At 35.4% G+C, this 24,487-nt stretch overlaps 1 protein-coding gene across 2 annotated transcripts in view; it reads right to left on the bottom strand.

Moving 5' to 3' along the window:
• Positions 1–769: 769 nt before the first annotated feature.
• The window catches only part of HEATR1 (HEAT repeat containing 1), a 56,521-nt gene continuing 32,803 nt past the window's right edge, over positions 770–24,487 (bottom strand). For both annotated transcript variants that reach the window (XM_074222955.1, XM_074222956.1), the window contains exons 25-45: positions 24,317–24,420; positions 23,044–23,187; positions 22,189–22,307; positions 21,979–22,100; positions 19,171–19,299; positions 16,818–17,048; positions 12,635–12,764; positions 12,280–12,440; positions 11,088–11,134; positions 10,617–10,740; positions 10,165–10,305; positions 9,711–10,000; positions 8,950–9,100; positions 7,480–7,638; positions 7,120–7,254; positions 6,056–6,160; positions 5,797–5,965; positions 3,810–3,964; positions 2,585–2,743; positions 1,609–1,717; positions 770–1,098 (exon numbers count right to left, since the gene is read on the bottom strand). In XM_074222955.1, coding sequence (XP_074079056.1) covers positions 1,010–1,098; positions 1,609–1,717; positions 2,585–2,743; positions 3,810–3,964; positions 5,797–5,965; positions 6,056–6,160; positions 7,120–7,254; positions 7,480–7,638; positions 8,950–9,100; positions 9,711–10,000; positions 10,165–10,305; positions 10,617–10,740; positions 11,088–11,134; positions 12,280–12,440; positions 12,635–12,764; positions 16,818–17,048; positions 19,171–19,299; positions 21,979–22,100; positions 22,189–22,307; positions 23,044–23,187; positions 24,317–24,420 — 2,973 coding nt within the window. In that variant the 3' untranslated portion in view covers positions 770–1,009. The remainder of the gene's footprint in view (positions 1,099–1,608; positions 1,718–2,584; positions 2,744–3,809; positions 3,965–5,796; positions 5,966–6,055; positions 6,161–7,119; positions 7,255–7,479; positions 7,639–8,949; positions 9,101–9,710; positions 10,001–10,164; positions 10,306–10,616; positions 10,741–11,087; positions 11,135–12,279; positions 12,441–12,634; positions 12,765–16,817; positions 17,049–19,170; positions 19,300–21,978; positions 22,101–22,188; positions 22,308–23,043; positions 23,188–24,316; positions 24,421–24,487) is intronic.

The following is a 24,487-nucleotide window of genomic DNA, read 5'->3' as shown; positions in this document are numbered from 1 at the left end:
TGTATAATCATTCACACATGAAGGTTCTATGATCTTATCAGGGTAGTTTACTGCATGTGGGAACTCCCTCTACTAATGTAGACAACAAAAGATTTATTACCTAGGAAATTTGGTCTTTGGAAACTGCCTAAAGCCACTGTTAAGTGATTCATCCAAGGTTACATTTCTAGTAAGGGTTAGAGAATTTGAGGGTGGGGAAAAAAGAACAGAATTTGAAACCATATTATTTTACTTCAGCCCTAGTATGTTAGAGAACCAAATACAATAACTCTCTTTCAGAGTAGTTTACAGGGGCAGCTAGGTGGTGCAGTGGATAGAGCACTGGCCCTGGAGTCAAGAGTACCTGGGTTCAAATCCGATCTCAGACAATTAATAATTACCTAGCTGTGTGGCCTTGGGCAAGCCACCTAACCTCATTTGCCTTGCAAAAACCTAAAAAGAAAAACAATAGTTTATAGTACATGGACCTAACATTAGAGATTATAATCAGGTGTCTTCTAGCCTTCAATAGTAAAATTAAATTGTCATTATTATTATTGTAGCTAATTTTTTTTTGCAAGGCAAATGGGGTTAAGTGGCTTGCCCAAGGCCACACAGCTAGGTAATTATTAAGTGTCTGAGACTGGATTTGAACCCAGGTACTCCTGACTCCAAGGCTGGTGTTTTATCTACTATGCCACCTAGCCGCCCCTGTAGCTAATTTTCTGAGAAAAGCTACAGTGCAAATTAATAAGTAACAGTTAGAAAATTAAAAAAACTGGCCACATGATATAAAAAAATGCATTTACTCTTTTTGCAAATATGTACAGTAGAAGATGACAATATTACATATTGATACAAATCAGAAGAACCGGAAGAAATATCTCCATTTTTAAAAATCAGCCCATGAAATTTTCTAATTTCAGGTAGCTTGTTAAGGCACAGACAACATGGAACTAGTATATTCACAGATACAACCATAAAAAAGGAGTCCCAAGCAAAGAGGATAGATCCACAAAAAAAAAGTTTCTTAGAAATAACTCTGAAGAGGCTCTCCCAAGATGACTTCTAGTTGTTGAATAGTCTTCTGACACTGATTTTCCACTTCTTCACATTCATCTGAGAAAAAAAGAAACCATGAAGTCAGTCTACTTGGTCCTTCTCTATTTCCCCCACATTCCCTCAACTTTCCCAGCACCCTCTCCAAGGGACCTGAATATTACATAGTACAATGTAGAAAGTACTGCAGAATAAGACTCCAGACTCTCAAAGAGAGAGAAGGTGACCTTTGGTGTCACAGGTATTGCCATCTAATAACACCTCCTCTGCATCATTGTTTCTTTTCATAGACTACAAAGTTGGCACTGATCCATCCTCACATGTGTGGTGGAATTGCTGTGATCTGATCATACATATCCCATTCATCTACCCACTGCCTAACTTCTATCTTGTAAGGGAACCATTTCTATAAACATTGTTTATACATGACTTCATCTGATCCTCACAACTATCACAGTAAGGTGGGTGCTCTTGTGACCCCATTTTAAAGATAAGGAGCCAAGCTCAGAAAATGGGAGCGATGTGCAAGTCTGTGTCTGGTATGCCCTCAAACCAGTAAAAGAGGATTACCTTCCATCAGTTCTGCTAAGAAAGGAATGGATTCAGGAAGGAGCACGATGTAGTTCTCTCTTAGCTTCTCAGCCAGGTCTAAGACAGTAAGCAAGGCAGCGAATCGAACCTAAAATGAAGAAAAAGCTATAGTTCAACTTGTACATCTCTAAGAGGAATAGTCCTCAAAATTGAGGGGACTTCCAACTTTGGAATCTACTTTACTTGCAGAAATGCTACTGCTATGCATCTCCAACTTGTTAGCTCAGAGGGTCCATGTAAACAATTTAGGGTAGTATGAACAATGATTAAGCAAAAAATGAACTATTAATTTCTTTTACTCAGCATGTGTATATCTATTTAATGCCAGTTTATTTGACCTTAAGGACCCTAGGGGGCTTCTGAGTTCAAATTCTTTAATTTACAAATAAGGAAACTAAGGAAAAGAGAATTGAGTCATACAGTCCTGATCCATATCTACTATGCCATGCCAGAGTAAGAGTTAATTTTTAATCATTAAAATTAAGAGGAAGAAATATAAACTATGATAGAGGTATATTACTGTTACTCTACTTGCCTCATACCATTCCTAAAAGATAAAGGGATATGCAACAATCAGAAAGCACTACAAGAAATTAAACACCATGCCTTACATATTACTGCCTTTACATATTGTCTATCCTATTATAACTAGGGTATAAAAATGTTATAGCTAAAAATTAAAAATTTGCCAAGCCACTAAACTTTGGCCCTTACAACATTATTTTTTTTAGATTTTTATTTAAGGGGCAATAGGGTTAAGTGACTTGCCCAAGATCACACAGCTAGGCAATTATTAAGTGTCTGAGGCCGGATTTGAACTCAGGTCTTCCTTACACCAGGGCCAGTGCTCTACCACTGAGCTACCTAGCTGCCCCCCCACCCCCATTACAACACTTAAAGTTAAGGAATACTTTGAATATACTGCATCATCATCATCTGATTACATAGCTCCCACCTTAGGTGATGTATGCCGCATCTTAAGGAGAATTTGGTAGTTCAATGGTTTCCAAAGAGAATCGTCTGCCATGGCTACAGAAAACTGAGCAATACATGGGATCAGGTGCTTTGTCACTCTTTCCTGGAATGTCTCTTCTCCTCCAAGCATGTTTTCAAGCTATTAGGAACAAAATGAGTATTTTTACAAAATTGTTTGAATGTTCAATTTGTCTTTATTTGCATATGTTTTAACGACTTTCAAAGATTAGTAGAATGAAATCACTCCAATATTCTAACAATCCATGACTTGTTACAATCAGCAATATCATAAAACTAATATTATAGAGATGAAATCTGCAGGGAAATTAAATAACTTTCTTAGCAAATTTATCAGTCTTTTAAGAAATTCCATCAAACAAAATCTATGGGACATAAACAGCTGACAGTGTTATTGTCTACCATTAGGATCCACTGGATAAAAACCTTACATAAAATATGTATCAAGTACTTGGGTCAACCTCCCTTGTCAGAATAAAAGAAATGTAATAGAAATAGATATTGAGAGAGAATAAAAATCTAGGCCAGAGATATAAAAGCTCTTGAGGATTTCCTTTTTGGTCTCACAAGTGTAACAGGTATACACTAAAATTTGAAAAAGAGATTGAATAAAGATGGTTTGGGGATCAGGCATCTCCATCCTGCCCTGGTTCTGCCAGGGAGGGATGACGAGGTCAGTGGAAGGCTTGGGTTCAGGAATGATTAGTTGCATGCCCAATTCCTCCAATGACTGCCTTTCCTTAGGTAGTCTAGTAAGCTCTTCCTAGGGGAAACTCCCTCACTGGCAGGGGTCTCATTGCAGTCACTTTCATCAACTTAAATCCATGCAGGTAATCATTCCTGAACTCAGGCTCTCCACCGACTTCATCATCCCTCCTTGGCAGAAGGATTACAGCTATATGCCAACAGACCTAGCCTCAAAATCTCAAAGCAAATTCAAGAATGCCTTGATTCTGGATGGCATGTAGAACTTCCATTATAAAATATAACCTTTGAAAACTAAAGAAATGCTTGGTTCCAAGGAGGGAAAGTCCTTATAGTTATCAAAGAAATCAATATTCCTTTGCCACAAATCCCTATGAGTAACACCACACACCCACAAACAGAAATTATTTACAATTTTAGTAGCTATAAAATAAATCAAGATTTTATTGGTGAGAAACTGAGCTTATCTTCTTTTCTAATACCTGATCCACTAGAGGCATCATCAAGGCTTCAGCTCTCTCTTTGCTTACAAAATGTTGAGTGTCAAAAAGAAAGATTTTGTGCAGACAATCCAATATAAACTGCAGTAACAAACAGCTCTTTTCAGGTTCATTTTCGGAGTCAAAAAAGGCTTCATCTACAAACAAGTAAAAATTTGGACAGAAAAAGTTTACATGACTCTGCAAAACCTCTGTAGTGTATGTACTAACTTGAAGTGGAATTCCACTAAATCCAAGAATATTTAATTTTATCTAAAATCCACATATTCACTCTGCTTAATAAATTATATATGAAACAAGATGTTTGAACCGGCATGAAACTACAGCCTAAACATGTGCCACCAGTGCTTATGGCAGTATGTAAAAGACAGTGGCTTCAAAAAGGTAGATTAAATTAGATTTACAGACCTTGCTTCAATCTCTGACCACTACTTTATTGGACTCTGGACAACTATCTGATCTACACACATAAAGAGATCCTATATATATATCATTTTAAAAGATAACTCAAAAAAGTACAAGTAAGCATGTATTTTTCTGATTTGTGTTCTTGTGGTTCGATTCTATTCTCTAAACTTTACCACATGAATTTCTGGTTTTTCAGCTCCCCTTAAATGTAGGTGTGAGTCTCTAAGATTCTATCATTAAAGCCCTCTTTTCCCCTTTATGATACCATTCCCAGTCTTGTGGTTTCAATAATATTCTGGAAGCACTTATTCCCAAAGTGACATTCCCAATCTCCTTCCAGAAATCAGGTCTTTTAATTACAATTCCACAAATAGCCCAGACTCAATCTCAAACCACACCTGTGATCTTCTTTAAATCAACTCCTCCTCCTCCTCTTCATTTCCCTATTTCTGTTAAAGGAATTTAGCATCATTCCAGTTTGCAGAGCCACGTTCAATTCTTCCTCTCCTTCACATGCCCATCAGTTCCCAAAATGCTGACATTTCTCTTTCTGCAACATCCTTCAAATTCTAACCCTGCTTTTTCACACCTCCTGAACCCTTCTAATTCAGCCCTCTTCTTTTCTTTAAAAAGCTGTTAGAACACAGCACCTTACTTGGTGTCCTGCCATCAAGTTTATTCCCTTTCCAATCATCTATAGCTAAACATTCTGCTATGTTCTTGTTTTTTCCTCTCTGTTCAGAAACTCTGGAACTGAAATATAAACAACTCCTCACTGAATCTTGAATAAAGTAGAAACAACTACCTCTGGCATTCAAAGCTATTCATAATTTAGTCGCAAATTGATCTAACACTATTATTCCTCTTTTCAGAAGTGTTGGACTACTACTCTTCACCCTCTGATCTTACCCTCATTTCCCTTCCTCCCCTTCTCACATCTTCCCCTTGATATAAGTGACCTCTCCCTCACCAAACTTCTCATAGCACTCTACCTTGTATCACACTTATTCCTATACACCTCCTAATTCCTTAGTGGACAATAAACTCAAAGGCTGGAGTTTTCTTGTTCCCAGAGCTTGTGTATAGAAGAGATTAATATATGTTTGTTGCACTGGACTGAATTTTCCCTAAAACTTTTGCTTGTTCAAAATAAATTCATGAGTGCAATACTTTCTCCCCCTTTGCCATTTCTAAGTTTCCATCCCACTTTTGTTGTTTCTTCTTTTCCTTTCATGAGCTGTCCTCCTACCCCCTGAAGGGACCCCACATTCACTTGTCATTTCCATTTGTCTTCCAACACCTTTGCTTCTGGTAACTTCATTCTCAGAAATCCAATTATCATTCTCTGTAACAATCCCCAGTTCTCTTCCAGTATTATGTTACCACGATCCCTCTCCAACCTCTCTTATTCTGCTGCCTAAGCAAAGAACATTAATTCCTTGCACCTCAGAGGAACTTCAGAAATGGTCAAGTAACTATCCTCTCCATTACCTCACAAAAGTCCTACAATTATGGCACATAGCAGGAGTAAAAATGTCTAAATGAGAAAAAAAAGATATACCTGTTTTGGAGATATTGATTTGGTTCAAAGTATCAGCAAAAGGTTTCACTAAATGACCAGCAAATAAAGTAAAAAGGCCTTTCAGTTTTTCAGCAATGCAATCTGCCAAATTGCAGAAAGTCAGGAGCCTGTCCTTTGGAGCATCTTCTGTTCTGGCCCAATCAAATAGCTGAAGGAGAAAAACACATCTATTTCCATTTCATACTTTGCTACAATAGCTGTCTAGGACAATCCCGAACTGGATGACACACAGTCTTACCTTAAAGAAGAGGGGTCTGAAGGTAACTTCAGAAAGTTTCATAACCATGCTCATTAAACAGTTAATTATACAACCTTCAGTTTGACCAACTTCCTCTAGGTTATCCTGAATGTGAAAGAGAAGTTTTTAGTTCATTAGCCATAATAACATTTATATAGTGCTAATTTATAGTTTACTAAATACTTTGCATATATTATGTCATCTCAAACTCCCTATATCTCTGTGATTTAAGACTTAAAGATACCATCATCCCCATTTTACGGGAGAGGAGATTGAAGTTCAGAGTAACACAAATCTTAAATCTAAGAGAAAGGACTTCCATCCAAGTCCAGGTTAAGAGAAAGACACCGGGGGTGGCTAGGTGGCACAATGGATAGAGCACCGGCCCTAGAGTCAGGAGTACCTGGGTTCAAATCTGGTCTCAGACACTTAATAATTACCTAGCTGTGTGGCCTTGGGCAAATCACTTAACCCCATTTGCCCTGCAAAAAACCTAAAAAGAGAAAGACCCTAAACTTGTGGCCTACCAAAACTCCTGAGCTCAGTCCAAACCAGATAAACATGTAATGGGAAAATATTTAACTAAACAAATAAAAATACAATGTGCATAATGTTAATTTGTGACTTTCTTAAGCCAATATGTGGCCTGCAGGGATTTTTGTTACCATTTGGTGCAGAACATGATTTACTCTGGTAATATTGCCTTTCTTGAAAGAGAACCTAGTGCTTCACTAGTCACAATTTTTTTTTGTTTTTTTGCAATGCAATGGGGTTAAGTGACTTGCCCAAGGTCAGACATACAGGTAATTATTAAATGTTTGAGGCTACATTTGAATTCAGGTCCTCCTGACTCCAGGGCTGATGGTCTATTCACTGCACCTAGCGGCCTCCATGGGATCACAATTTAGGAAGCATGACAATGAGAAGACAAATTTCACCTTTTTGAAGTCTTAAAGATAAAGCAAATAAAAAAATTATACCCCCTAAAGATTTGGGAATCTATAGAAATTAAGAAAGAAAAGCTTGGAATAGAAACCAGAACAAAATAACTAAAAATATGTTACCTCCAAGTGCCCTGCTCTGAAGTTCAGGGATTCCAAGAAAAATGCTGTTAACTGAGACTGATGAGAATTGAGGTCCTCCTTCTCCATTACTGCAATGTGCTCCTGAAGGATGCTCATAAATGGACCTATTTGATTCTATCAAAAATATAATGAAAAGCTGTAAGTACATTGAGCTATGCTATTCTAAAATAATTAATAAAGAATTCACCAGAAATACATATTATAGATGTATATTATAGCCAGGTCCATAATAGTCAAAGAAGAAATCTTTTGGAAATTGTTTCTCTGAAAAAAAAAAGTTAATAAAATATTTTAAGCACCTTCTCATTTTCAAAACTCAACCCTGAAAATTATTCTAACCTTCCAGTTCTTCCCAATTTGCTTGTAAACTGTGTTGAGTGCTGATAATAAGACTCTTGGAGAAAGTGTAGTAGCCAATGTTGCTTTCAAGGATGTCACCCGGAGAGTTGCCTGGGAAGTAGGACCCATTTCCCTTGCAATGCTCTCCCAACGAATTGCCTATAAAAATAAAAGTGAATTACTAGAGCCATCTTGAACTGTATAAAGCACCTCTATAAGAAATTCTTAGTGATAAATCAATTAGAGTTGTTCAGATTGAATATTGTTAGTTTTGCATGAATGAAAATTCTTTGTTAAGCAGAAACTTACTATGTCTTTAGAGATAAATCTGATCAGGATAGTGACTCATCTAGCTCATGCTGGCAGGTGAAGGATTTGATTATGTGAAGTGACAGAAGAGAGCCAAATAGGTAGAACAAAGGGATACTTGGATTGGAACCTGAGAAAGTCTAAATGCACAAAATAAACAACTTCATCTGGAATCCCCAGAATCAATGTTTCTCTGAAAGAAGCCTGATTCAACTCTCTGTCCTCAGAGAACATGATTCAGCTGTACTTGAAGCTTTGATTCACTTGATTATTGTAATAAAGAAAAAAATTATATAAGTAAAATGGCAACATGGAACAATATCAGCCAAAGGAGAACTCCCCAAGAAAAATTGTCTTCATTTTAAAAGTAGAGACTTCAACTACCATTACTATTGGTGGAAAGACCTAACACTGTAATGTATGGCATTCTGCTTTTATAGATACTATGGGATACACAACCTTGCACAGTGTGAAGAAATGAAGCACACAATTTCCCATAAAGAGACCCTACATGGAGAAAGAAGGAATGGACAGATCAGGTCTTTTGTTGTTTCCATGTTAATTTTGTTATTAAATCAAGAATAGGAAGGAAAAGAATAGGTACCCATTTGATCAAGAAACAAATCATCAAAGAATAGAAAGTGATAATTAAAATCACAATTTATCCTAAGGAAATAAAATTTAAAGATCACATTTAAAAAACTAGATTGCAATTTTAACAATCAACTAGTATTTATTAAGTACTGTCCTTAGAACTGGGAAGAGGCAAAAGCCTAGTCAATGGCTTCAAGGAGATCATCTTCTAATGGAGGAGACAGCATATTAATAACTATATAATAAAGACATATACAGTGTAATCCTTCATATAGAAAGCTCTAGTAGTGAAAAAAATTGGGGAAGGGGAGGAAAAAGGACAAAACAGGAGGTGGAGATGAAGATTGTGCTACCCACCCCATCAGAATAAGAAGTGCCTGTTGAGGAATATTTTCTACTAATGCAGAGCAGCACCTGCTCTTCAATTGATGAGCATCCCATGCACTGAGAGGCTCAGGGGTTTCCCCAGTGTTACACAACCAGGAAGGATATCATGATTAATTTACAGATTTAGTAGCAAGAATAGACTAAGATTTTCCCTGCCCCACTCCAAATTCTGTGGCCTACCTGCATCAAAATACCCTGTAGATATGGGCTGAGAAAATGTGGAAGAGTTTCAACAACTTTCTGAAGGGCTGCCAGTGCACTAAGCAAGTAAACCTCACTTGAGACCAGTTCGTTAGTATTCTCCAATGTAGTCAATAATGCAGGCATAAGCCTAAAAACAGTAGACAAAACATTAGAATACCCAGTAGAATGAATCACTTCAACAGAAAAGGGAAAAATGCAAAAACATAGGAATTATTAAGAAATCTCAATCCAAAATTCCACCCAGTAGAGCAGGTGTGGGGAAATCCCGTCTGAGAATTATCTGGTTTGGCTCTGCCATGGCAACTGCAGGCTACACTCAAAATCCAATAAATCTAGAAGCTTTTTAGGGGTGAATTAATTAAATGTTTGACTAAATATAGCAGGTGAATGATGATATAAATATCCAAATGGTCCTTGGCACAAAAGTTCCCCATGTATCTAATGTGGCCATGATAGAATGAGACCCAAAGGCAAGTAATGTTGGCACTATCACCACAATTACCTATCATGGGATGGATATGCAGAGCCTATCTCCAATTGGATGGGATAAATGTATGGTAGAAACAAGTGACTTATGCTCCTGACTTCTCATCTCTCCTTTTTGCTAATAAATGGGAATCATAAATTATAAAGTAAGCTTGAAATGGGAAATAATTTTTTATGAATTATATTTACATTAACTCTAAATCAAAAAGACTTTGCCAGCGACTGTACACAGTTTTGCCCTACAAGAATACCTGGGAAGATGAGGTATTGCCAGTGCTCCCAGGACATAGGTGACCTCAGCTATACACAACAAAGCACTTCCCAATACATTCTTCTCATCCTTCATTTCTGGATTGATCAGGTTAATGGCTGCACTCAATACAGGGATAAACGCCTCTGAATTTTCTGTGCCAAAATTTTTGCAGAGTAACTTCAAACTGTACAAAGCAGTCTGTCTATTAATGGCCTGCTCTTCCTTTTCCTTTATTTTATGCTGAGCAATAGTTAAGAGATCTGGAATCAGTTTCAAGAAAAGGGCCACCTAAGGACAAAAAACAAAAATGCAACAAAATTGAAATTAAAAATATTTAAGCAAACAAATAGGTCTTTATTCCATTTTTCACTACCAAAAAGATTTAAGCTTCAAAGCATATCAGACACCAAATATGTGTATTAGTTGAAGTAAAAGTAGATTTTTCCCCTTACTTGTCCCTTTTTCCACTTTGCATATTGATGCAGTTTATTGTTTAAGAGGTCCATTGCTTTACGACGGACAGAAGGTAGTTGGTTAATCAGCAATCCTTTAATCACAGGAATAAATGTTTTCATAGGCAATAAGGAATTGACCTGTAGAGCACAAAAGGAGATTTTTCTATTTGAATCATTAAACTGTTAGTCTAAGACAAATATATAAAACATTATATTTCTGGAGCCATAAGTACAGGTATGTGATTGGGGAATGCTTAACTATACATTCCTCAGTCATTAGATAAGTCTATTTCTGATCACTGAAGTTCTTTACTAAGAAAACTTGGTACTGATTTTATCTAACTGAAAAAATAGTGCTCCCCTAAAACTGTAAAAAAAAGATAAACTAAACTAAATAATGAAACCAACAATAACAACAAGCACTGCAATTGAGAAAAATTAAAACCCACCTTATCCAGCATATCATAAGCTTTACTTAGGAGAGCACGCCAAAACTTTGCAGTTAATGTGTCTGTATTTTTCTCCACTGACTGAGCCACAGAATTAATGTAACCAAGAATAGTTTCAAGTAATCTAAAAAAAAAAGGAGAAATTGATCAACTAATAGTGATTTTGAAGACATTTAAAACAAAGAAAAATAGCTTCACAATTTTTCTTCTGAGATAGAAAGTAATTAAAATAATGAATTCAGTTTATTAATTTTTGAAGCTTACAAAACTTAGTAATATGCTTATATTTCCATAAGTTCTTAGTATTTCTATAAATAATGAGGTCTACAAAATGTCCTTCTTGAATAGACAAAAAGGTTGAGGAGTAGATGGGGAGAAGTATATTCTCTTAATGTTGCCAGACTAAAAAACGGGGGGAAAAAAGGTTATTAAAATATTAGGTGGAAAAATCCCCCCAAACAATGAACATACCTCTGTTCAAGGCCTTGTAAAGCCACAGCACCACCACCTTCCATGACCTAAGTTTTTAAAAAGAAGATTATAAGAGCATTTAAGCTGAAACAAAAACTACTTAAAACTTATAAATCTGCTTTGTAAGAAACATTTTTGTTTTATTACAAATAGTTTAAGCCAAACCTTTTTAACAATAACATACAAAACTTTATAAAAAGGGAGGTAAATCCTCGATGCTCAAGAACTTTGTTGAACATGTCACTGGCAAGAGGAAGGGGTAGAGGCAACATTTCAGGAAATATTTTGCAATGTAGTAATTTTAAAAGTTTTAAAATTCTAGACATCCTCCAAAGTGTAATTTTCAGCAATCCTTAGGGTCAGTTTTCTTATATCCTCCCTTTGAAACAGATGTCAATCAGGAACAGAGTATGTTCATTCTAGATACTCACATCTCTTCTACCTTATCAAAGAGAGCTTTAGAAAACTAGCCCTGCACTACTACTTGAGTTAAATCTGTTTAAAAGGCATGCTAATGGGGCAGCTAGGTGGCATAGTAGATAGAGTACCAGTGGATGGAGTCAGGGGGACCTGAGTTCAAATCCAGCCTCAGACACTTAATAATTGTCTAGCCATATGACCTCGGGCAAGTCACTTAACCCATTGCCTTAAAAAAAGAAAAAACGAAAAAACAAAAGGCATGCTAATAGATATTTTTTTAAAAGAACACTAGTAGCTCCAATTCCATGTAAGGCTAGCCTATCTTTGTTTTGTATGAAATCCCAAAGATCATATCATTCTAGAGAAAGCTGTGTAGTTTTACAAAGAAAATGTAAGAGGAAGAGACAAACATGTGATACACTATAAACATCCTGAATTTTCAATTCAATCCAGATTTTAAATTCAAGAAATCAGGTGAAAATCTGTGCAATCTACTTTCAATCTGGCAAAAAAAAAAAATCTCTACTTTCAATGGCAATCATTTTCAGAGATTACAGATCATTCATATTGAAACTATTGTTTTAAACCTACCCATTCTTCCCATCCCAAAGTATTTTGGTTTTTCTTGGAATTTCAAAGGCTCGAATTCAAGACATTTATGCTTGGACAGATTTCCTAAATTAGTGATTATTTCTAATTTAAGGAAGACTTCTCATAGAAAAAATAAAATACTTCAGTAACAATATAAACAAGAATAAAATGAAAGCATTACCTTTTGGATAAAATTATGGGAGGCCAAAAGTTGAGACATGAAGGACACTGACAAAAATGTAAAATGCCGTAACTGCTTGTTGGTATGGGTGTCAACATTGAAAACTTGTACCATCTGTTCTTGGCTCTTGGTCTTGTGAGATACTGTTTTGGGGGGGTCTTCTAGAAACATAAAAGGCAACATAACCAATCTCAATAAATTTCAAGCAGAATCATAAATACAGAAATGGGCGCGATATGTTTTAGTACTTACACAAGAAATTGTGGGAAAGAGGTCAGAGTGAATATTTACTCAGAAGTTTCCATCATATTCCCAAACACATATAAAAGATTGCAGAAAAGCTATCTCTACTCACCCTCCTCTTTTTTCTCTGGCAGTTTGCTTAAGTATCCGAGTATATTCATTAAACTTTGAAGCTGTTGTTGGGCAGTAAATTCACAAGAGACTGAAATCCAAAATTCAGTGTCAGTTTCTAAGACAGCATCCTGTTTACAGAAGAAGGAAAAAGCTGAAAAATATATATATCTTTCAAGTCAATAAAAGTCAAGGAAATTTAAAAGAATGTGGAAACAGGTTCTAATTTTTTTCCCATCAGTAATGGAGATCAAAATAATGTTTACTACAGTTAAAGGTACTCCTACAGTGATACCGGCAGTGCTGTATTCTAAAATCAAGAAAAAAATGGGTGGATTAGGAGAGTAAAGAGTATAACAACAGTATGGAACACTATCGTTCTATTAGAAACCAGGAGGGATAGGAATTTAGGGAAGCCTGGAAGGATTTGTATGAACTGATGCTGAGCAAGATGAGCAGAACCAGAAAACACTGTACACCCTAACAGCTACACAGAGGTGATAATCAACCTTAATGGACTTGCTCATTCCATCAGTGCAACAATCAGGGACAACTTTGGGGTATCTGTGATGGAGAATACCATCTGAATCCAAAGAGGGAATTGTGGAGTTTGAACAAAGAATGAAGATCTTTAATTTAAAAAAAAAAAAGCAATCTTAATATGTATATGTTGCTATTTCTTATATTTTATTTTTTTCTTAAGGATATGATTTTTTCTCTCTCAACACATTCAATTTTGATCAATGAACATCATGGAAACAATGTAAAGACTATCAGACTGCCTTCCATGGGGGGTGAGGGAAGGGAAGCGAGATTGGGGGGAAAATTGTAAAATTCAAAAACAATTAAAAAAAAGTTTAACAAGGAACTAACTGATGGCTCTACCTGTACATAACACTATATTCTCCCTCAGTAAACAAGAAGTTATCTCCTCTTTCTCTTTCTTTCACATGGAACTCTTTGCTTTAGGCCCTATTAATTTACAAAGATGTGTAGATTAAGATATCCAGACTAAGCTTCCTTGTAAAAAGGCAAAGACAATTAAGAGAATGCAAACTGTCAAGAATATTACAGAAATTAAAGAAAAAAATGTGATATCAAATATCAGATATAAAATAATATTACAAAGCAGTAATCATCAAAACTATCTGATATTAGCTAAGAAATAGAGAGAGATGGATCAGAGGAATAGATTATGTATACAAGTCACAGTAGTAAATGACCATATTAATCTAGTCTTTGTTAAAACACGAAGACTCAACCTTCTGAGATAAGAACTGGGATAAAAACTGCTGAGGAAAAAAAAAGAATTGTAGAAACTAAGTATAGACAAGTCTTATACAAGTTAATAATAATACCAAGTCAAGATGGATACATAATAGACAAAGAAGGTGATACCATAAGCATTATAAGATGTAAGATGGGTAATTTATATCATAATTAAATATATTAATAATTGTATATTTATATTACAATTATATATTATATATAATTACATTAATTATATTAAACTAAAAAGGTTTTTCCACAAATAAAACAAATGGAACCAATATTAGAAGAAAAAATAGAAAGTTGGAAAATAAAGTTCCATTTCTCAAATATATTAGAACTGAATCAAATGTATGAGAACATAAGTCATCCCCAATTGATAAAGAGTCAAAGGAATTAACAGGCAATTTTCAGATGAAGAAATCAAAGCTATCTATATTTATATGAAAAAATGCTCTAAATCATTACTGATTAGAGAAATGCAAATTAAAACTATTCTGAGGTACTACCTCACATCCATCAGATTGATAGAATATGACAGAAAAGGAAAAAGATAAATATTGGCGGCAATGTGAGAAAATTGGGACACTAATGTACTGTGGTGGAGCTATGAACTGATCCAACTATTTTGGCGAGCAATGTGTATGCCCAAAGGCCATCAAATGGTGCATACCCTCTGATCCAGTAATATCACTTCTAGTTCTGTATCCCAAAGAACTAAAAAACAAAAAAAGGGAACGGGATCTATTTGTACAAAAATATTTATAGCAGCTCTTTTTGTTGTGGCTAAGAATAGAAATTGGGGGCAGCCATATAGCACACTAGAGAGAGCACTTGTCCTGAAGTCAGGAGCACCTGTGTTCAAATCCGGTTTCAAGACACTTAATTATTTAGCTGTGAGACTATGGGCAAATCATTTAACTCCCATTGTCTTGCAAAAAACAAAAAAAAAAATTGAAATTAACAATGCTCATCAACTGCTATGCGAAATAACCAGCAGGATGATTTCAGAAAAACCTGGACTTATATGAACTGTAAAATGAAGTGAGCAGAACCAGAATATATATATATATATATATATATATATATATATATATATATATATATATATATATATATATATACAGTAATAGTAACATTATAGGATAATCATCTATGAATGACTTAGCTAGTCTCATCAATACAATGATCCAAGACAATTTTAAAGACTCGATGAAACTGCTATCCACATCCAGAAAAAAGAACTGATGCAATCTGAATTTAGATCGAAGAATACTATTTTCACTTTTTTCTCCCCTTTTGGTCTGTTTCTTCTTTTACAACATGACTAATAAAACCATGTGCATGATGGCTCATTTATAACCTTATAGCATCCTGCTTACCATTTTAAAGATGGTGGAGTTGAGGGTGGGAGGGTGAAAATCCGGAATTTAAAATTTTTTGTTTTTTTAGTTTTTTGCAAGGCAAATGGGGATAAGTGGTTTGCCCAAGGCCACACAGTTAGGTAATTACTAAATATCTGAGGCTGGATTTGAACCCAGGTACTCCTGATTCCAGGGTTGGTGCTCTGTCCACTGTGCCACTTAGCCGCCCCTAGAATTTAAAATTTTTTAAAAAAATGAGTTGTTTTGAGCTGGCCTCAGACACTTAATAATTACCTAGCTGTGTGGTCTTGGGCAAGCCACTTAAAGCCACTGCCTTGCAAAAAGAAAATACTGTTTTTACATGTAACTGGGAAAAAATAAAATACTATTTTAAAAAGAGTATGCTAACTATGTATGACTTTGTTTGAAAATAACTTGTATTCAACTTGAGTCTAAAATTCCCATAATTTGATCCAAGCTTTAGGACCCCTCAGTCTCACTGAATATGGCCATTCATATGCCTGTTTGGTTTTCATCCTGCCCTAGCATTGGAACTTACACCCTTGAAATATGCTATCTTAAAAGACAACTATCTAAGAAAGTGAAATCATTCCTTAACTTTCCTATATAACTAAACCTTATCTTGAGGTGTAGTCAATGCAATAAAAATGCATTAACCCGGGGCAGCTAGGTGGCGCAGTGGATAGAGCACCGGCCCTGGAGTCAGGAGTACCTGGGTTCAAATCCAACCTCAGACACTCAATAATTACCTAGCTGTGTGGCCTTGGGCAAGCCACTTAACCCCATTGCCTTACAAACAAAACAAAACAAAACTAAAAAAAAATGCATTAACCCCCTTATTCACTAGATGACTTTTTATTGCTTCCTAAACAAAACCATGATATAAGGATGAAGATTTGGTACTAATGTGCACAAATGTAAGGAAAATGCCTTAAGTTCTAAGGCTAATACCCAAAAAGGAGTTCTAAAAACTTTCTGAGCAAAGAAAGCAAGAAGTAAATGCTGGATGGTCCACTTAGGTTACTACTTCAAAAGGTACAACACATACTTGAATGTGGGTTCAGGCACGGTTGTTCCAAAAAAATCAGTCTCATTACTTTATGGTTAGAAACATTCTGTGGTGTTATTCTCTACCCCCTACTCCTTATAATTGACTTCAGAGTGGGTTTTGATATTTCAATTTGTTTATATCTCAGTACTATATTACAGCAATGATGCTTTCAGTCTAGGGAAGGAAAACAAGGTTGGGCAAGTTACTTTTGTAGATAGCAATGCCTTAAAGAAGTGAAATAAAAACATTTTAAGCTAATTTCAGGTTTTTGGATTTTTTTTGTAATTTCAGGTTTTAAAAATTCATTGTCAAATATTTTAAGTGTGCTATAGAAACAACCATAAACATGTTTAAAGTCAACAAGATCTCCGACAAAAACAAGACTGTCAAAATTTAAAATTCACATGTTAGGAAAATATCACAGATTCTCTGTGAGGTGTCACCATTTTTTTTCTCACCTTCCCACCCAGAATGCTCACCTTTTCTCCGTGGGCAGCAGCCAGAACTGTTTTGGTGACATGCTGTTCAAAAAGCAACAGCAGCAGGATCCAGAGGAATTTCTCTGCACCAAGAGTATCAACAAGTTGTACAAGGATAGGCAGACGCCTGTGCTCAGGGACATGAGGCAGAGCATCCACAAATACATTTATAATTTTAACCACAACTTCTTCTATGTTCCTTGTGACATCTGCAGAGTCACCACTGTCTGCCTGTAAAAACAACAAACAAGAAAAGAATCAGAAAAAGCAAGTTTCTACCTAATGAAGCAAATTGCTTCTCTGAGACATGAGTCAAAAGAATACAAAGTTCTAAGATTTCCTAAAAATAAAAATATAAGGAAATTTAATGACTAAGGCTCTACCAAACCATACACAATAACTTATGTGGTAAGATACTGTGCTAAGTATATGAGGATACAAGTGCAAGTTATAGGCCTCTTACAATCTATATTAGAAATATACTAAAAAAGAAAGATAATGAACATTTAAAATAGTCTATTAAAAACTAAATGAGTGGTAGCTTCATGGTGAAATGGAATGAGCTTTGAACTTGCAGTTAGAGAAGCATGGGTTCAAATATTAGAACAATTACTAAATAGAGGGCCATGGACAGGCAGCTCATTTAACTTAAAATTCTGGATTTTTCTCATATGTAAAATGGGGATAATAACTGAACTTGATAGTACTTTCAGTGTGTCCATAACAATCAATTATCTTCTTTCCCATATTTTTCTCTTCTACTTCTGTGGAGTACCAGTACTATCATTAGTCACTCAGGTTGACAACCAACTCTTCCCTTCCTCATTATTCATATCCAATCAGCTGCCAAATCCAGTTGATTCTACTTCCATAATATAATTTGTATCCCTTATTTCCACAAACCAGAACTACCTAAATCAGGACCTTCTCACTTCTTGACAAGACCATTGCAACAGACTTCACTGACTGGTTTCCTAGCCTCCCACCTCTCCCCTCTCTAAAATATCCTTATTATACTATAATATAGTAATTATTATATGTCTGCTCCAGTAAAGTCAAGTGGGGAAAAAAAGGGCAGTAGTTAGGTAGTACAGTGGGTAGAGCACCAGCCCTGGAGCTGGGAAGATAAATTCAAATCTGGCCTGAAGATACCTTCTAGCTATATGAACTTGGGCAAATCACTTAATTCTGACTAGCTACCAAAGAAGAAAAAAAAAGGCAGTTAGGTGAATCTCCTTTGCCTTTAGGATAAAGTATAATACCTGTTTGGTTTTTAAAGCCCTTCATAAAAAAGGGTTATACCTTATTTCACAAAAACATCACCTAGCATTAATTACAGCATTTTAAGGTGTGCAAAGCACATTACAGATAAAATCTCACTGGATTCTCCGAACAACCCCATGAGGTAGTGCTAATATTATCACCATCTTATACATAAAGAAACTGAGGTCAAGAACAGTTAAGTAACCCACTTAAGGCATAGAGCTAGTAAGTATTTGAAGAAGTATTCAAACTCAGATTTTCATAAAGGTCCTGTGTCCTATCTCCTACATGACTAAGCATTAGCCCCTTTCACCATCCTAGGTTTCCACCAAATTGGACTGCTTACTGTTCCCTTCATCAATATTCCATACCCCATCTCTTTGCCTCCATTCAGGTTGTCCCTCATTCTTGGAATGAACACTCATCCTTGGAATGAACACTCATCCTAATAAAATTCAGTCTCCTGAGATAAGTTCAAATCTTAACTCCTTGGGAACCTTATCTTCATTCACTTATTTGCTATCATTCTCCTGTCAGAAATTATTTTGTATATATTTTGCCTTTAATTCTCTATGTATGTACTGGTTCCCTTCAATAGGATGTAGGCTTCTGGAGAGTAGAGACTGCTGCCCTTCTACCCCAGAGCTTAGCAAAACATCTGACACACTATACTACGAGGACCTAATAGATGCTTAATGAATTGCTGTCTAGCATTCATATTTCAAATGCTTCTACGTGATCAGTTTAAGACACTTTTCAACATTTTTCATATCCACAGAATTTTGAATTACCAGTTTAAAAATCTTGTCAAAAAAGAAATTAATTTCCATGTAGCATTATCTATTCCTGATGAAACCATGCTGGCATTTTCTAACTATTACTTGCTTTTCTAGACATATAGGTGTCATTTCTTTAAGGCTTTACTGGTGTGGGTATTTCCTCCACCCATGCAGATTGCATCTATCCTTAGTCTTCCTTCTTTAATAACATGAAGTGTCTTATGAACCTAAAGGTTTTCTTGTATCTTCTCCTAATCCAAATTTTTGGATTAAGTTTCTAAAGGAAATGAAATGCTACATAGATAACATACCTGGATAAGAGCAGGGATGACCATTTTTACTGTCTTGTTGATAACTTGAAAACTGTAAGTGTCATCAAGGCGCATAACATTGGCTCCCATGAATGTAAAAATAGGCATAATGTTGTGCAAAACTTTATCCTGAAAGAAAACAGATCACCAGAATAGTCTTCTTTAAAAGCATCTTATAAGGGTGGCTATGTGGCATAGTGGATAGAGCACCGGCCCTGGAGTCAGGAGTACCTGAGTTCAAATCCAGCCTCAGACACTTAATAATTACCTAGCTGTGTGGCCTTGGGCAAGCCACTTAACCCCTAAAAAAAAATCTTATAGAGGCAATGTGGTTTTTTAAACTTTTAAATAGTCCAAGAAATATCACTACCATGAAACAATATCTCTATTCAAAAATCTGTTGGAAAATTTTTTTTAAATGGTCTATTCAAGTTCCTATAACTAATGTCATTTGTAATTAATGCTCAATATATGAAGTTTTTACTTATGGATTGCTAAGAGGGTTCAGCTATTCAAATTAATTTATAATTTTACTACTCAATGTAAAACAATTTAAACCAATATATTCATGAGATTTGGTGTGTCTAGTTCACTTAAGATTTTCACAAAAAAATAGATAGGCTGTTACTAAGAGAAAAATAGCCTAGAACATTCTGATGTGATATCAGATTGAAGATCAAGACTAAGAGATGTTTGATTTCAAGTCAAATTCAATAAGAATTGATAGAGGAAAAAAAAAGGATCAGCCAGAAAAGCAACCAGTTGTATCTTAGGCATTTAATTCTTTTTTAGGTTGTTCCAAAAGTTTTGCATTACTAGTTGATCAATACTTTTGAAAAACAAGTTAGACTTCTGGCAAATAAAATGTATAATTATAAAGCTGTGAGTGTTTACTACCTAAATCTCAGGCAAAGTATTGGTATTGTATTGGTACTTCAGATTCAGTTAGTTATCTGATCAAATCTCCTGTCATCTGCTGGCCAAAGAATATCTAACTTGCAGTGTGGGATCTTTCTTGGGAGACATAATTAGACCTTTCTAAAGGTTCAATTTACAAAGCTAAACAATGACATACAAGGGCTGACAATGAACCCATGTCCTAATTTCCCTTGAGGCTGATCTTCTGAGCACAGATGATAAGACATGTACGTTCTATGTTTATATTTAGACAGACAACATCTATATCTGCCAGGCATTGTGCCAGGGCACACAATTCATAAATGTCTAAAGTCTAATTTGAACTCAGGCTTCTCTCACTTCAGACTCACCTATTGGCCAGCTGAACCTCTGAAAGTTCTTCAGTTGATTAAACTTTGATTCACTTTTTTATAGAACTAAAAAACATCTTTGCATTTGAAACATGAATAAATCCAGCATTTTCCAAATGGAACACTTTAAAGGCCTGAAACTCTGAAACCATAACCACTGAGTGGAGACACAAAAAAAAGGTCTGGAAGGAAGAGTTCAGAGTAAAGAAATCAAGCCTAATTTCATTCTGAGAAATTATCCTATAAAATAAGCACTTTAATGTGTGACTTCCAATGGGGTTAAGTTCCACCCTCCCTACAAATGCCATCCGCTGTACAGGGCCTATCACACAATTCCATTGCCTTTCCCCAATGTTACAAATCCCACCACTCCTTCCCCTTTTGAGGTGGTGTGGATGCTCAGGCCACTGCTTCCCCACCCCTCAAACACACACACATACAGAGGGGAGAAAAAAGAGGAGTGGGATCTTGGAATGTAGACTTTATTATCATATCACCCACATTCCCCCAAACCCCAACCCTGTGCCAATCTAAACTTCTTCAGAACTTATTTCTGTTGAGGGTAAGTAACCCTGTCTTGCTAGTCTCCCAGGTGTAACTCCTAGGAATCATTATCCTTGATTTCTCAAGTCACTTGAGACAGCTTCTACAAAAATCACTCATGATCTTGCTGTGACAAACTGATGACCTTCTGTTAAGTCCTCCTGATTTCTGCTCTGGCTGAGAGGTAATTTACTCTTACTACTCTCTGGGGTCACCGGGTCACCCATAAAACTCTCCTATTTATATGCTGTAAAAACCTAGAAGCAGAATTTTCTAATCTATTTAAAAATGTATCAAACGAAGAGTCTAAAACTCATTTATTAAAAAAATATAAAAACAATACCTTCTAATTAGTTAGCAAGAATGACTTATATCAGGGAAGATTTTTTTTTACTAGCCAAATTTCAACAAAACAGTTTACATAATTGTTTTAAGAGTTTAAAGAGAGAGTTATTATGAATTAGTAGTATATGAAGTCAATAAAACACTTCCTCTATCTGGATTTATGTAGCTTTTTGAATGGGATACACACACACACACACACACACACACTGCTTTTGTTTTTGTACTCTTAGCACTGTAAGCTCCTCAAGAACAGAAGCTTTAACACTTTCAGCACCCAGAACTGTGCTTAAATGCCTCATTATTTAAGATGATCAAATTACCCTTATATCACAACTGCTCTTGAGCTAAAGTAATTCCAGTCTTAAAATGTCAAGCCAGTTATAAGATTAGGAAAAATACTTTTTCCTAAATAGTTCTGTATTTCAGGATTTTAATGGAAATTTTTCATAGTAGATAATATGAGACAGTGAAGACAGGGCTGGATGAATTTGAAACCTGGGGGCCAACACTGACACTCATTAGGTGATCATGCCAACCTCTCTGAGAGCCTTTTACCTCAATTAAAAATGGGATTGCTGTGAGCAAAGCATTAAAAACTTGTAAAGTACTACACAAATGAATTATTTTGGGAAAAAAAGAAAAAAAAACTTACAGGAAATATTCCAGCAACAGCACCCAAAAGCAAGAGGGCATGGTGATGTGTTTGTGGCATCTCTGAAACCCTCACACACTGAACTAATAATTCTACATTGAATTTTTCTTCATCAAGAATACCTATAGAGGGTGGATAAAAAAGCTTTAAATAGATCAATAGGGAGATGTATCCTTGAAGTGTCCCCCACCCTTACAATGTTGCACATACCTTTAGGGATCTTAGAACCATCTGGGGATAGTTTTTGGCAGATATTGAGCAAACAGCTAAGGATTAACTGTTTGGTATATTCCAGATTTCCCTGCTCCGGTGGCAAAGTTTCAAGACACCTTCAGATTTTAGTCCAAGGGATGAAGAAGAATAAAAAAGTTGTGCAATTTTTGTTGTCAATGTCCATTAGATGTTTTATATATATATATATATATATATAAAACAAGTTTCATAAAAATCAAATAGAAATGACTAAAATAACAAAATTAACACTTTGAGTATAATGCCAAGTTTACTGCAGTCAATTTTTAAACTCTTCCAAGGAGTGTAATGGCAAATTGCTACTCATCACACTGAAAAGAAAACGAGAGCAGACACTCTCCATCTATCTAGTTCTGCAAAGGGTAATATGGGAAGTTTATTTTGTTGCTACTCAAGATTCATTTAAGTTTCAAAAATTATCCACTCAAGATCCTACATCTAGAAGAACATAATAACACCAAACTGTATCTGTTTCTCTCATACCCAAACCCCACCCAAACTTCTATATACAGGCAAAAAATACCAAAGAAATGTTAGGCACCCACTCTAGGTGCGAATAATAGAATGACCAATGGAAAGTAGAATGAATTATGCTCAATGGTCATTCATTTAATCCAAAACAATGGCAAATTTGAACTTTCTATGGGTTCCTGGTCAAGGATTTCCCAAAACTACCTATTTGGTTATATTCTTTTTGTTTTCCAACTATTTTACTTGCACAAATGGTACTCATTTCTATAAGTAGTACACACTGAAGCCTCATTTTATGTTTGGATGTATGAATAATTAAAAGCCATTTTAAGAGTGATTTACCTGGAGAGCAAATTAAAAAGACATGGCACTAATAACTGAGGACTTTTGAGTTTCTTTTTGTGTTGCAGTAATTCTAAGATGAGGGTTACTCTCTGCCAATAAGCACTGCCCATATCCTGTACAGGTTCTATATCTTGTAGTTTTCTACAACAGAAGTAAAAAATTATTTTTAGAAGAAAGAAAAGAATATAAGTAAACATGAAAATATTGGATAAAAACTAATCAGAAAAAACTCCACATAGAAGAGAAACTTTCTTTGTAAGGAAAAATGATTGCACTATCTGACTGATTATATATAATCTTTTACGTGGAACAGACAATAGGAATCAAAAAAAGATAATTCTATGAAAAACTGCTCCAAATGACAAATAAAAGGAAAAGAAATTAAAATACCAATGAGGAGTTAAAGAAAAAAGGCAGTTCCAGTATATATGCTAGAGAGTTTGTATGAAGACAAACATATTAATATGATGCTGTATTAAATGTTAATCTTTTCGGATAGAAATTTGAAAGTATATAAACTCAAACCCCTTAACTCAGGATATAAGTCAGAAAGGTCATCTATGTAGAAAAATGTTAATAGCAATAACTTTTTGCGAAGGAAAATAAGTCAAGTAAATAATGGGAACTGGGAAATGACTGAATAAATTGTGGTGTATAATGTAATAGAATAATATCGCACTTTAACAAATCAACCATGTGAAGAATTTATAAATACATTAGATATTTTTAAGAACTCATACAGAGGGGCAGCTAGATGGAGCAGTGGATAGAGCACTGGCCCTGGAGTCAGGAGTACCTGAGTTCAAATCCAGCCTCAGACACTTAATAATTACCTAGCTGTGAATCCTTGGGCAAGTCACTTAGCCCCATTGCCTTGGAAAAATTAAAAAACAAAACCTCATGCAGAGAGAAATAAAACAGAATCAATATATATGACAATAAAATAATACAAAAAGCAATCAAAATTTGATTATAATGACTAAACTATTTCCTTAGTTAAAAGGGGTGGTGGTGAGGAGACCACTGGCATTCAATATGGTTCCTGCTGCCAGACACAGACACAGTGTTGGCTGGTTGGCTTGTGTTAAGTGGTTTTCTTTGCTACCAGAATGGATTCAATGGTGATGGGAAGGTATAAAGGGACAAAGACTAATGTAAAAATAAAAGGCATCAATAAAACTCTAGTCACACAAAGAAATGAAAATGCTAGGTAATGTACAAAAATCATTAACAACAAAAGGATTTTTCTTAAAAACTTCATAATTCTTACTTCTGTTGCATTTTTTGCCTTCTTGTTTGCTGAATTGTACCGAGGGACTTGGTTTTCTCTGGTGGCTCTAGTTCTAATCGAATTTGTTCAGCATTAACAGAAATCTGAAATTATGTTAAAGTAATAATTACCAATAACTTTCATTTCTAGGTTAAACAAACACAACGAATA

This window comes from Macrotis lagotis, chromosome 2 (genome assembly GCF_037893015.1).
Source record: "Macrotis lagotis isolate mMagLag1 chromosome 2, bilby.v1.9.chrom.fasta, whole genome shotgun sequence".
NCBI classification, from domain to species: Eukaryota; Metazoa; Chordata; class Mammalia; order Peramelemorphia; family Peramelidae; genus Macrotis; species Macrotis lagotis.
The sequence above is the reverse complement of the archived record's forward strand: the minus strand, read 5'-3'. Positions and strand labels throughout refer to the sequence as shown.